Below are 12,735 nucleotides of genomic sequence, written 5' to 3'. Positions count from 1 at the left end.
TTAAATGCCATGATATCAGATTTAAGTAATAGTATTAGCTTTTAAAATTTTTGGTAGTAAATTTATGGATCATTATCAGAGACTCATTTTTATTAACAGAATATTGCTCTTGCTTTTCAGCGGGGGTCTGATGAGCTTCTTTCTTCTGGCATCATTAACGGACCTTTTACCATGAACAATTCCACTCCTTCTGCAGGTGTATACGGTGAGTTTTCTTTTTTTCGAAATTTGAGAATTTTCTTCCCTGGATTTCAAACATTTTTTCCACAGTGTTCTTATTTTACTCATCTTATAACATCAAGTGCCACTATTTATAACAAAAGCTAAAATTTGTGGCAGTGAAGTTCATATAGACAAAGTTACTAGTTACAGCACCCTTAAATTTAAAGGATTAATTTGGATCTAATTTTTGACTGACATTCTTTGTTACATAATTGTGATAAATTATCAATAAGTTGGTGATCTAGAACTATTGAGTAAAAGAGCTAGATTTAAAAGGTTGCACTGAATGATGATGGCTTTAGAAGTATTAAAACTAAGTTAAAAATTTATAAGCTCACATGATTTTAAAACTAAATATTCTTGAAATTTGAGGACTGTAAAATGCATTGGAGGAGTGATGTACTGAAGAGATAGCGAGGGGGTGAGGAGGCTATTGCTGTATAGGAAATCCTGGTAAGGGAGGAAAATTTGTACTGTAGCAGTAGCAGTTGTGATGGAGAGAATTAGAGAACTTGGAGGTGAAATTGATGGTAATTGGTGATTAGTTGAATGTGTGAATAGGAATTCCACTGATGCTTTTCAGATTTTAGATTTGGATAATTGTGTAGCTGAACTGTAGTGCCTTCGTTTATTTTAGAAAATACAGAAAAAAATAGGGTTGGACAACATAGCATGTTCACATTTCATACAATGATTTGAGGTTCCTCTGGGAACATCCAGATGGAAGTGTCAGGTAGGTAGTGGGTTCTTCTGGTTTCAGCATCATAAGAGAAATTTGGAAATTGGTATCACAGTCACTTAACAATGGAAGCCATGAGAGTAGAGAGTCTCAGAAAAGGTGAGAATTTTTTTATCCAAATGTTTTTGGAGTTATAGGAAGTTAGAGAATGAGTGGACCTCACCTTCTAGACGCTGATGTTTGGAAGAGTGAACACCCTTTATGTGAGGACCCCTATAAGAGAAGTGACAGTTAAGACAAAAGATGAGAAGAAAATTCAGTGAAGAGATTAAAAGTGTATGAGAATTGGTCAGCCATGGAACATTACTCTAGAAGATTCATTGGTGGGGCAGCACTAGGGGGTTTGTTCTTGTGGAAGTGTGAGCTGTAGATAATAGGAGCAGAGGACTGAAAGCTCTCTCAGACTTGACTTGGCTTCAGAGTCATCCGAGTGTTAAAGCACAGTTGCAGAGTTCATCCTCAGAGTTGCTAGGCCAGTAGATCCAGGATGGTCCTGATAATTTTGCATTTCTACAAGTTCCCAGGAATGATGATGCTGACGTTTGAGGAGCCACACTTAAGGAGAATTACTGAATGAAGGAAATAACTAGAATTTGAAGTTCTGAATTCTGATTATTCTCTTGATCTGTTAGACTTTTAAGGAAAATTTGGCTCTTACTCCTAGAGCTGTGGTACATCTGGGAGGGGGTGGGGCATGTGTTTGCTTTTAACTTTAAAACTGAGGTCAGTTTGTTTGATCATATTTATAAACTACTGGAACAGATGACCAGAAAGACTGACATCTTGATTGATTGATTGGTTACTTAGGAAAAGAAAGATGTATGAGCTGTGAGTTTATCTGGCAGCAGTAGTCCGTTCTGTTTTGTCTTATGTTTTGAATTTCTTCTTGTATCCCATTTCATTCTAGGTTCAGTGTTTTTAGTTTGACAGTTATTTTCTCTTAGTACTTTGCAGGTACTGTTTTATTATTCTTTTAGCCTCTGTTATTGAGAAGCCTTTTGTCAGCCTGTTATTGTGTAGACAGAATTAATTCTCTGTAGTTGTTTTAACATTTTTCTCTTTAATTTTGTTCTGTGTCTCTAGCTATGTCTGGGTGTGGATCGCTGGTTCTCTGAGGGTTCACTAAAATAGCTTGGGAAGCTTTGAAGAAAATACAGATACCTTGACCTACTCCACACCAATTCTGAAATTGTTGGTTGGGGAAAGAGAGGCCTAGGTACTGTTTTTAAAGCTTCTTAGCTGATACATGTAAGGTACAACCAGGGTTGAAGACCATTGCTGCAGACTGATTTATCCTGCTTAGTAGTGACCCCAACTTTCCACAGAATTGCCTCCTTCTGGAACTCCAGTTAGACACGTTTTGGGCCACCTCATTTAGTCCTGCATTTGTTTAACGTCTTGCATTCATTGTCACCTCTTTCTCCTTAAAGTCCTGTATTTTGGATAATTTCCTTGAAATGGTTTTCTGATTCACCCCTTTTTCAGCTTTGTCTAATATGCTGTTTAATCCTTCTGTTGAGTATTTGATTTCAAGGCATATATTTTTCAGTGTCTGTTTGACCCGTTTTTTAAAGACCACCTAGTTGTTTTTTTTAATATCATGTTCTTTTCTTATGGTTTCTGTTGTTTTTTCCCCTAATTTTTTAATTATTTAAAGCAATTTTTATAGTCTCAGATTTTACAATTACGGAGTTCTTAAGGGGTGCTAATATTCCTGGGTTTTGTATCAGCTAATGTTTGCTTATGGTATATTATTTTTACTTGACTCATAATTTTTGGTTATGAGATAAACTTGAACTAAATTATTTTTGAGAATCTTTTGTGTTTGCTCTGCTAGATTTGCTAGGGTGGAAATGGCAACTCACTCCAGTATTCTTGCCTGGAAAATTCCATGGACAGAGGAGCCTGGCGGGTTATACTACATGGACTTGTACAGAGTCAGACACAACTGAGTTTGCACACATAGTATGGTTCTGCTAAGATATCCTAATGTATATGTTAATATATTGCTTTGGGGATTCATATCAGAAGAAAAGAGAAAATAAAAATCTGGATATTTACATTTCGCCATTCAGATCTCTGAACAGACATATACTTCCTTGTTCAATACCTGTGGTAGATTGAAAATTTCTAATTTTAGTTTGCCTTTTACTGAAAGGGGTCCTCCTAAGGGGCCGGCCTATTGGTACCTAGAAATTTTACTTCTATTTTTTAGGTCACCTATACATTAAAAATACTTTTGTAATACTTGATTCAATATTTGCAATTAAAAACTAAAGATTATGTTACTCTTAGTTCTGGACTTTGAATAAATGTTTCTGATTGATTTTGAACAAATTTTATTGGAAAATTTCTAGGGCTCATTTAAAGAGTTTAATCCCATTTTAAAATACTTAAGTAGTTCTTCAAAGACACAAATAATTTTAAAAATCACATTAATAATGGGTTGCTAAAAGAAAGCCATGTGTAGTACCGTGTTGAAAGATCTTTTTGTTTTCAGTACAGTCTTGAGCACAAAATTTTTGTAGTTTCAGTTTAATTAAGTCACTCAGTTGTGTACAACTTTTTGCGACCCTGTGGACTGCAGCACGCCAGGCCTCCCTGTCCATCACTAACTCCCAGAATATACTCAAACTCATGTCCATCAAGTCGGTGATGCCATCCAACCATCTCATCCTCTGTCATCCCATTCTCCTCCCATCTTCAATCTTCTTCAGTCTTTCCCAGCATCAGGGTCTTTTCAAATGAGTCAGTTCTTTGCATCAGGTGGCCAAAATATTGGAGTTCCAGCTTCAGCATCAGTCCTTCCAATGAATATTCAGGGCTGATTTCCTTTAGGATGGACTGATTGGATCTCCTTGCTGTCCAAGGGACTTTCAAGAGTCTTCTCCAACACCACAGTTCAGAAGCATCAATTCTTTGGCACTCAGCTTTCCTTACAGTCCAACTCTCACATCCATACATGACCACTGGAAGAACCATAGCCTTGACTAGACGGACCTTTGTTGGCAAAGTAATGTCTCTGCTTTTGAATATGCTATCTAGGTTGGTCATAGCTTTTCTTCCAAGGAGCAAGCGTCTTCTAATTTCATGGCTACAATCACCATCTGCAGTGATTTTGGAGCCCAAGAAATTAAAGTCTGTCATGGTTTCTGCTGTTTCCCCATCTACTTGCCATGAAGTGATGGAACCAGATGCCTTGGTCTTAGTTTTCTGAATGTTGAGTTTGAAACCAACTTTTTTACTCTCCTCATTCACTTTCATCAAGAGGCTCTTTAGTTCCTCTTGGCTTTCTGCCATAGGGGTGGTGTCATCTGCATATCTGAGGTTATTGATATTTTCTCCTGGCAGCCCAGCGTTTCTCATGACGTACTCCGCATGTAAGTTAAATAAGCAGGGTGACAATATACAGCCTTGATGTACTCCTTTTCCTATTAGGAACCAGTCTGTTCCATTCCATGTCTAACTGTTCCTTCCTGACCTGCATACAGATTTCTGAAGAGGCAGGTCAGGTGGTCTGGTATTCCTATCTCTTTAGGAAACACAGTTTGTTGTGGTCCTATCAGTGAAAGGCTTTGGGATAGTCAATAAAGCAGAAGTATATGTTTTTCTTGGAATGCTCTTGCTTTCTTGATGATCCAACGGATGTTGGCAATTTGATCTCTGGTTCCTCTGCCTTTTGTAAATGCAGCTTGAACATCTGGAAGTTCACGGTTCACGTACTCTTGAAGCCTGGCTTGGAGAATTTTGAGCATTACTTTGCTAGCGTGTGAGATGAGTGCAATTGTGCAATAGATTGAGCATTCTTTGGCATTGCCTTTCTTTGGGATTGAAATGAAAACTGACCTTTTCCAATCCTGTGGCCACTGCTGAGTTTTCCAAATTTGCTGGCCTATTGAATGCAGCACTTTCACAGCATCATCTTTTAGGATTTGAAATAGCCCAACTGGAATTCCATCTCCTCCACTAGCTTTGTTCGTAGTGATGCTTCCTAAGGCCCACTTGACTTCACATTCCAGGATGTTTGGCTCTGTAGACAAATGTTTTACACTTGTCTACATAAATGATATGCTTTGCCTTCTAAATGTAATCTTAGGAATGATGGCAGAGACTATTTGTTGTGTGCCCCAATACTTTCCATTTTCTTAAGCAACAGCACTAATTTTTAACAGGGCATGTTGTCACCCAGATTAAATGACTGCTTATAGCTAGCTGTGTTCATGTGATTGAGTGCTGTCTAACAAGATATAAGTGGAAGTGTTACATTTCTACATGGGTTTTCCTCCATTATCTTTCTGCCTATAGGAGTATTAGCTTCCATCTGTGAGAAAAATGCTCCAGAAATCTGCCTTTGAATTTATTGCTGAATATTAAGCTACACATGCCTGACCAGTAGGGGTGGTATTTCAGCTCTACAATAAAGACTATTCTAAACCCACCCTAAAAAGACTTAAAAACAAGCTATAAAACAAATACCTGATCTGAAAGTAACTTTTTTCCAGGAAGGAGTCTGGCACTTTAAAGGAATGAAACAAATGCTGGTGCTCACAATGTTGAGCATTCAACCAAAAATTGCCAGACATGGAATGAACCACAAAATTGTGACCCATAGCTAGAAGAAAAATCAGTCAACAGAAACAGGTTTAAAAAATGACAGATGATGAAATTAGCAGATACGGACTTTGGAACAGTTATTAAAGTATGTGAAAGGATTTAAAGGAAAATATCAACAAAGAGAAAATAAAAATCAAATGTAACTTCTGGAGATAAAAATATAGCATCTAAAAAGAAACAGGCATGGCTCCAACAGCACTAATATTCTGTAAAAGAAATAATCAGCGAATTTAAAGTCAACAGTAGAAACTAAACACAGACCAAAAAAAAAACTGGGGGAAAAAAAAAAAATCAGAGCCTTACTAACCTGTAGAACAAAGTAAAGTGGTTCTAAACATGTGTATATTTGAAGTTCCAGCAAAAAAGATGGGGGTTGGGAAACAAATATGTCTAAAGAAATAATGACTGAATATATTCCAAATTTGGTGGAAACCGTAAACCCACATATCCAAGAAGTTCAATGAACCACAGGCAGGATAAACACAGTGGAAACCACACCAAGGCTCATCATAATCAAATTGCTGAAAACCAGGAATGCAGAACAAATCTTAAAAGTAGCCAGAGGAAAAAAAAAGTCACATTTTTCAGAGAAACAAGATAAGAGTAATGAGAGTTCTTGCCCCCAAATGGTGCAAATCAGAAGACAATGGAGAAACATCTTCAAAGTACTGAAGATAAATAACAATCGGACCGAAATTCTATGTCCAGTTAAAATATTTTTCAAAAATAAAAGTTAAAGCTTTTTTGAGGCACACAAAAGCTGAGAACATTTGTTAGTAACAGACTTAAATTTTATGAAATGGAAAAGGAATTTCCTCAGACTTAAGGAAAATGATACCAGGTGAAAATTTGGGTCTACACAAAGTGGTAAATATGTGGATATGTGACTTTTCTTCCTTATGTTTTTGGTTAAGTTCAAAGATAATTGAGGGATTCTGGGGAGGTGGTAGAGTAAGAAGCACCAGCAGTCTTTCTACCTAAATGACAATTGGGCTGGCAGAATCTGCCTGTAACTAATTTGGAACTCTGAAGTCTTTTGAAGGCCTGCGAGTTCCAGGGGAAGACTTCGAAGGTAAATTGTGGTTAATTATGGTCGATTTTAGCTCTCAGCACAGTAGCAGCTACCATCCCTCACCCTCGGTCATATGGTAAGCAGCTGTGTGAGTTCCAGAGCAGCTAACAAATAGGACCCAGGGTGGGCAAAAAGGATCTTGTCCGTCAGCTTCAAGGATCTGTGCTCTGATAGCTCCATCTGATCACATAGATGCAAAGAGGCAGGCAGCCATTCTTCTTGCCTCTCTCCCTTTTGTCAGCACCTCTCACCCCCAGTACATGTGACTTTCAGAGGATATAAAGGGCTGGTGTTTTCCACAACTCCCTCCCCTTCATTTTCCTTCCTCTGCCCCCTTTTGGGAAGCAAATATTAAAGACTAGGACATTAAAAAAACAAGTGCATCTACAGAGAAAATTAGGAAGTAATAGTGCATGCCCAGGAAAAGACTCAGAAGACACTTGAGAAGGACTTAAATTTATACCTCAAGCTTATTCTTGGCATAGACAGTCCAAAAGAATCAGAAAAACAACACAGACAAGAAAACCCTGAGAAAAGGGAAGAATCTGATTTCCAGCATTACCACAATACCAAATTTGATGAAAAATATGAATATAAACATCTAAGAACCTTTATGAACTCCAGGTAAGATGAATTCGATGAGACCCACACTGAGACACATTTGAAACCAAACTTTTGGAAGTCAGATAAAGAGAGAATCCGAAAAGCATTAAGAGAGAATTGACTCATCACATGCAAGGGATCCTTAATAAGAATATGAGCATATTTCTCTTCAGGAACTTGAACAAGGCAGTGGGCCAATATATTCAAAGTTCTAAAAGAATGTAACTGTTAACCAAGTATCCTATGTTTGGTAAATTTGTCCTTCAAAAGTGAGAGAGAAATTAAGACATTCCCAGATGTAAAAACTGAAAAAGTTTATTACTTAACTAGATCTGCCCTGCAAGAAATAGTCAAAGGAGTCCCTTGGGGTGAAGTGAAAAGACACTAGACAGTAGCTCAAAGCCATTTGAGGAAATAAAGATCTCAGTGAATGCCATTGTAAAAGCCTATATCATTCAAACAGTGGTTTGTAATCCACTTTTTCTTTTCTGCAGATTTAAGGGCCTAATACATTTTTTAAAAAAATTATTAATCTAAAAGCTCTCAAGTGACTTGGTTTGTAACTCCACATTTTGTTTTCTACATGATTTAGGAGACTGATAACATTTAAATAGATTATTAGTTTGTTTTTCTGGGCACACATTGTTTAAAGATCTACTTTTTATGATAATAGTGGGAAGGGGTGGGGACAGATCTATAAAGGAGCAGAGTTTTTGTATGTTATTGAAGTTAAGCCAGACTAAATTCAAATTAGAGTGTTATAACTTTAAGATGTTAAAAGTAATCCCCATGGTAACCATAAAGAAAACAGCTATCTAATACGCTCAAAAAGAAATGAGAAAGAATACTTAGAGTAGACAGAATCTTAGAGCGAGAGAGTAGAATGGTGGTTGCTAGGGACTGGAAGTAGAGGGTTTAGGGAGCTGCATTTAATGGATATAGAATTTCAGTTTTATCAACACAAGGTGAAAAGTACTACGGAAATGAATGGTTGTGATAGTTGCACATTATGAATGTATTTAACATCACTGAATTCTGTGTTTAAGGATAGTGATTTTATGTGTATTATACCATAGTAAATTTTTGAAAAAAACTATAGAATGCTCTCTATGGAAAGCTTCATAAGATACAAGTGATTAAAACAAGATGCAAAAAGGAAAAAAGGTAATTGACTTTAAAGCAAGATAAAATTAATATAGTTGGGTTGTAGCAAATGTGAAAAGTACAATATATGACAGTAATACAAAGGATATGTATGATAAGAGAAACAAATGTATACTTTGAAAAGTTCTTACATAATACCTATGTATTATAGTATTTTAAGGTAGACTGGGGTAAGTTAAAGAAACTTACTGTTGATTAAACTCCAGAGCAATCACTTAAAAAAAACTAACCAAAAAAGTAAACATAATTGAAAGCCAGAGGTTATCTGCCATTTATGTGCATGTTTTATGTATGGCGTATTATGTTTTCTTGATAAATTGGTCCCTTTATCATTATGAAGTGTTTTTCTTTATCCCTGGTGATATTCCTTTTCCTGAAGTCTACTTTGATATTAGTACAGCCACTTTATCTTTCTTATGATTAGTATTTACATACTTATCTTTACCCATCTTTTTAGCTTTAACCTGAGATTTTTATATTTAAAATGAGTTTCTTATTCACACCATATAATTGAATTTTGCTTTTATCCAGGCTGTTGTAACTTCTGCCTTTCAATTGGAATCTTTATGCCATTTTCACTTCACATAATTATTGATATGGTTGGGTTTACATCTGTCATCTTGCTATTTGTTTTCTATTTATATTCATTCTGTTTCTGCTTTCTGTCCTGGCTTTCTTTAGATTATTTTTTATATTCCATTTTATTTATCATTTATTACTTTGCATTCCATATATTTATTTATATTTCTTGATACATATATATATTTTTCACCTAATTATAGAGCTTCAGGATACATAAAGAATACTAACAACTAAACAAAGAAATAGAAAAGTCCACAATTATAGCTGGAGATTTCAATACTCCTCTCTCAGTAATTGATAACCCAGTACATAAAAATTAGTAAGGATACAGAACAGGGGTTGGCAAATTCTCCTCTTGGCCAGTTCCATTCCAGTTGCTCATTTTTGTATTGCCCATGAACTGAGACTGATTTTTTACATTAAAAAATAAACTATATACCTCATATTATTCCATTAAAAAAATTTTTTTTATTATTATTTTTTGACCCTATGGCATAGCATGTGGGATCTTAGTTCCTCAACCAAGGATTGACCTGGAGCCCCCTACCTTGAAAGCATGGAATCTTAACCAGTGAACCACCAGGGAAGTCCCTGATTTTTACACTTTAAATGGTGAAAAACACAAAGAATATTTTGTTGTGATTGTGAAACTTACATGAAATTAAATTTCATTGTCTGTATATAAAGTTTTATTTGAACACAGGCATGCCTGCTTGTTTACATATTACCTCTGGCTGCTTTCATTTTATAACTGCAGAGATGAATAGCTGGGTCAGAGCCTGTATGGCCCACAAAGTCTAAAATATTTATGTGACCCTCTAAAAGAAGTCTGTAGGTCCTCTAATACTGAAGTTTTCAGTACTCTCAACAAGCTTGATCTAATTGACATAATGGAATAGTCTCCCCAGCACTATCAGGATACATACTCAAGTTCACATGAAGTGGTCTGCAAGGTAGACTATATGCTGGGTCCTTAAATAGGTCACAGTTAAATATGAGTGCATTAAAATTAGATCTTAGAGTTGTTTTAGAACTAGAAATTTTTAAAAATGATACTCAGATATTTGAGAAGAAAGCTCTAGTTGCTTAGAAAAAGAAATTAATACAGGTATACATATATCCCCTCCTTGAACCTCTCTCCCATCTCCCTCCCCATCCCACCCCTCCATGTTGACACAAGGCCCCTGTTTGAGTTTCCTGAGAAATACAGCAAATTCCCATTGGCTATCTATTTTACATATGGTAATGTAAGTTTCCATGTTACTCTCTCCATACATCTAACCCTCTCCTCCCCTATGTATATATGTATACATACATATATATGTCTATCTATGGCTGATTCATGTTGAGGTTTGACAGAAAACAACAAAATTCTGTAAAGCAATTATCCTTCAATTAAAAAATAAATTTGGGGTTCCTCCTTCCCTAAGATGGCAGCAGCCGAAGACGAGTTACTGCTCCCGCGGCTCCCCGAGCTGTTCGAAACCAGCAAGCAGCTTTTGGACGAAGTGGAAATCGCAGCTGAACCCACCGGCTCCCGAATAATCCAAGATAAGGTGTTCAAGGGACTGGATCTCCTGAAGAAGGCTGCTGAAATGTTGTCGCAGCTCGACTTGTTCAGCCAGAATGAAGATTTGGAGGAGATCGCGTCCACCGACCTGAAGTACCTGATGGTGCCAGCATTTCAAGGAGCATTCGCCATGAAACAAGTCAGTCCCAGCAAGCGTCTAGATCATTTGTGGTGGGCTCGAGAACACTTTTTAAACTACTTAACTCAGTGCCAGTACTATCACGTGGCAAAGTTTGAGCTGCCCCAGACCAAGACCAACTTAGCTGAAAATAACACTGCTGATTCCTCCATGGCCTATCCTAGCATCGTTGCTATGGCATCTCAGAGGCAGGCTAAAAAAGAGAGATACAAGCAGAAGAAGGAGGTGGAGCATAGGTTGTCTGCACTGAAATCTGCTGTGGAAAGTGGTCAAGCAGATGATGAGCATGTTCGTGAATATTACCTCCTTCACCTTCGAAGGTGGATTGGTATCAGCTTAGAAGAGATTGAGAGCATTGACCAGGAGATAAAGATCTTGAGAGAAAAAGACTCCACAAACGAGGCATCAACTTCTCAGTCATCTCATCAGGACAGGCCTCCAATGAAACCATTTGTTCTCACTCAGAACGTGGCCCAAGCCAAAGTATTTGGAGCTGGTTATCCAAGTCTGGCATCTATGACAGTGAATGACTGGTATGAACAGCATCGGAAATTTGGAGCATTACCAGATCAGGGGATAGCCACTACAATGTCAGAGTTCAAAAGAGCAGCTCAGCAACAAGAAGATCAGGAGCATGAGGAGGAAGAGGAAGACGAACAGGCAGTCCGCAGAGCTCGCGAGTGGGATGACTGGAAGGACACCCATCCTAGAGGCTGTGGCAACCGGCAGAACATGGGTTAGCCTCCCCCAATAAGGCAGGACAACAGGGGCTTACGTCTTCCCCACCAAAGACAGCAGTGCTGTCTCCCCGTCCCTGCTCTTCTGCTTCAGCTCTGCACAGTGAAGGCAGAGATGCTTAGTCTTGCTTAATATTCAATAAAATGTCAAGCAATGAAGTGTGTATTTGTACCCTAAATGATAAGCCAGAAATCTTTTGGAATTAATCATTCTCATCATGATATATTTTAATTTTCTTAAGTAGAAAGAAAAGAGGACTGAGAAATGGCTCTGTATAATCAATCAATGGTTGTATGAATTATCTTTAAAAAAAAAAAAAAGGTCCCTTCTATCACATGCGCCTGTGCAGAAAATAAATAAAACAATTAAAAAAAAAAAGAAAGTAATACATAATCCGTGGATCAAATAAGGAAACACAAGGGAAATTAGAAGTATTTTGAAGTGGATGAAAAGGAAAACATGGCTTACTAAAATTCATAGGATTCGGCTAGAGCTGTTCTTAGGAGAAAATTTACATCTTTAAATGTTTTATTAGAAAAGGAGAAAATGTCTAAAATGAATAAGCTTCTAAGTGTAGCATAAGAAGGACAAAGTAAACCCCAAGTAAACAGAGGAATGAAAATGTTAAATATGAAAAGAAAGTTAATGAAAGAAGAAAATGAGGATTAGTGAAAGCAGTAGCTGCTTTCTAATAGATCAATAAAATTAATAAACTTCTAAGTAGACAGAAAAAGAAGGTAAGTTACCAATATCAAGAAGGATCCTGTAGACATTAAAGAGGTACTTTTATGGACTGAATATGATAGTGGATTGCCATGTCCTCCTCCAGGGGATCTTCCCGACCCAGGAATTAAACCTGTGTCTCTTTGGTCTCCTGCATTGGCAGGTGTGTTCTTTACCACTGGTGCCACCTGGGAAGACCTGGATAAGTTATTTGAAACCCTAAAAGATAATGCTTTTAAAGTGCTGCATTCAACATGCCAGCAAATTGGGAAAACAGCAGTGGCCACAGGACTGGAAAAGGTCAGTTTTCATTTCAATTCCAGAGAAAGGCAATGCCAAAAAATTTTCAAACTATTGCACAATTGCACTCATCTCACCCGCTAGCAGAGTTATGCCCCAAATTCTCCAAGCCAGGCTTCAAGAGTACATGAACTGTGAACTTCCAGATGTTCAAGCTGCTTTTAGGAAAGGCAGAAGAGCCAGAGATCAAATTACCGACATTCACTGGATCATCAGAAAAGCAAGAATGAAGTTGCCCAGTTGTGTCTGATTTTTGTGATACCGTGGAA

General features: G+C 37.3%; 1 protein-coding gene and 1 pseudogene across 4 annotated transcripts in view; both read left to right on the top strand.

Annotated features, from left to right (window-relative positions):
- LOC106501724 overlaps positions 1–11,796 on the top strand; it is a 33,457-nt pseudogene extending 21,661 nt beyond the window's left edge. Inside the window, exons 2-3 of the transcript XR_001918481.1 lie at positions 121–205; positions 10,427–11,796. The product of XR_001918481.1 is annotated as an immunoglobulin-binding protein 1 pseudogene (transcript). The remainder of the gene's footprint in view (positions 1–120; positions 206–10,426) is intronic.
- PTBP3 (polypyrimidine tract binding protein 3) overlaps positions 1–12,735 on the top strand; it is an 88,339-nt gene that overhangs the window by 21,641 nt on the left and 53,963 nt on the right. For all 3 annotated transcript variants that reach the window (XM_018052600.1, XM_018052599.1, XM_018052602.1), the window contains one exon: positions 121–205. In XM_018052600.1, coding sequence (XP_017908089.1) covers positions 172–205 — 34 coding nt within the window. In that variant the 5' untranslated portion in view covers positions 121–171. Of the gene's footprint in view, positions 1–120; positions 206–12,735 lie in introns of those variants that run through there.

This window comes from Capra hircus, chromosome 8 (genome assembly GCF_001704415.2).
Source record: "Capra hircus breed San Clemente chromosome 8, ASM170441v1, whole genome shotgun sequence".
Lineage (NCBI taxonomy): Eukaryota > Metazoa > Chordata > Mammalia > Artiodactyla > Bovidae > Capra > Capra hircus.
The sequence above is the reverse complement of the archived record's forward strand: the minus strand, read 5'-3'. Positions and strand labels throughout refer to the sequence as shown.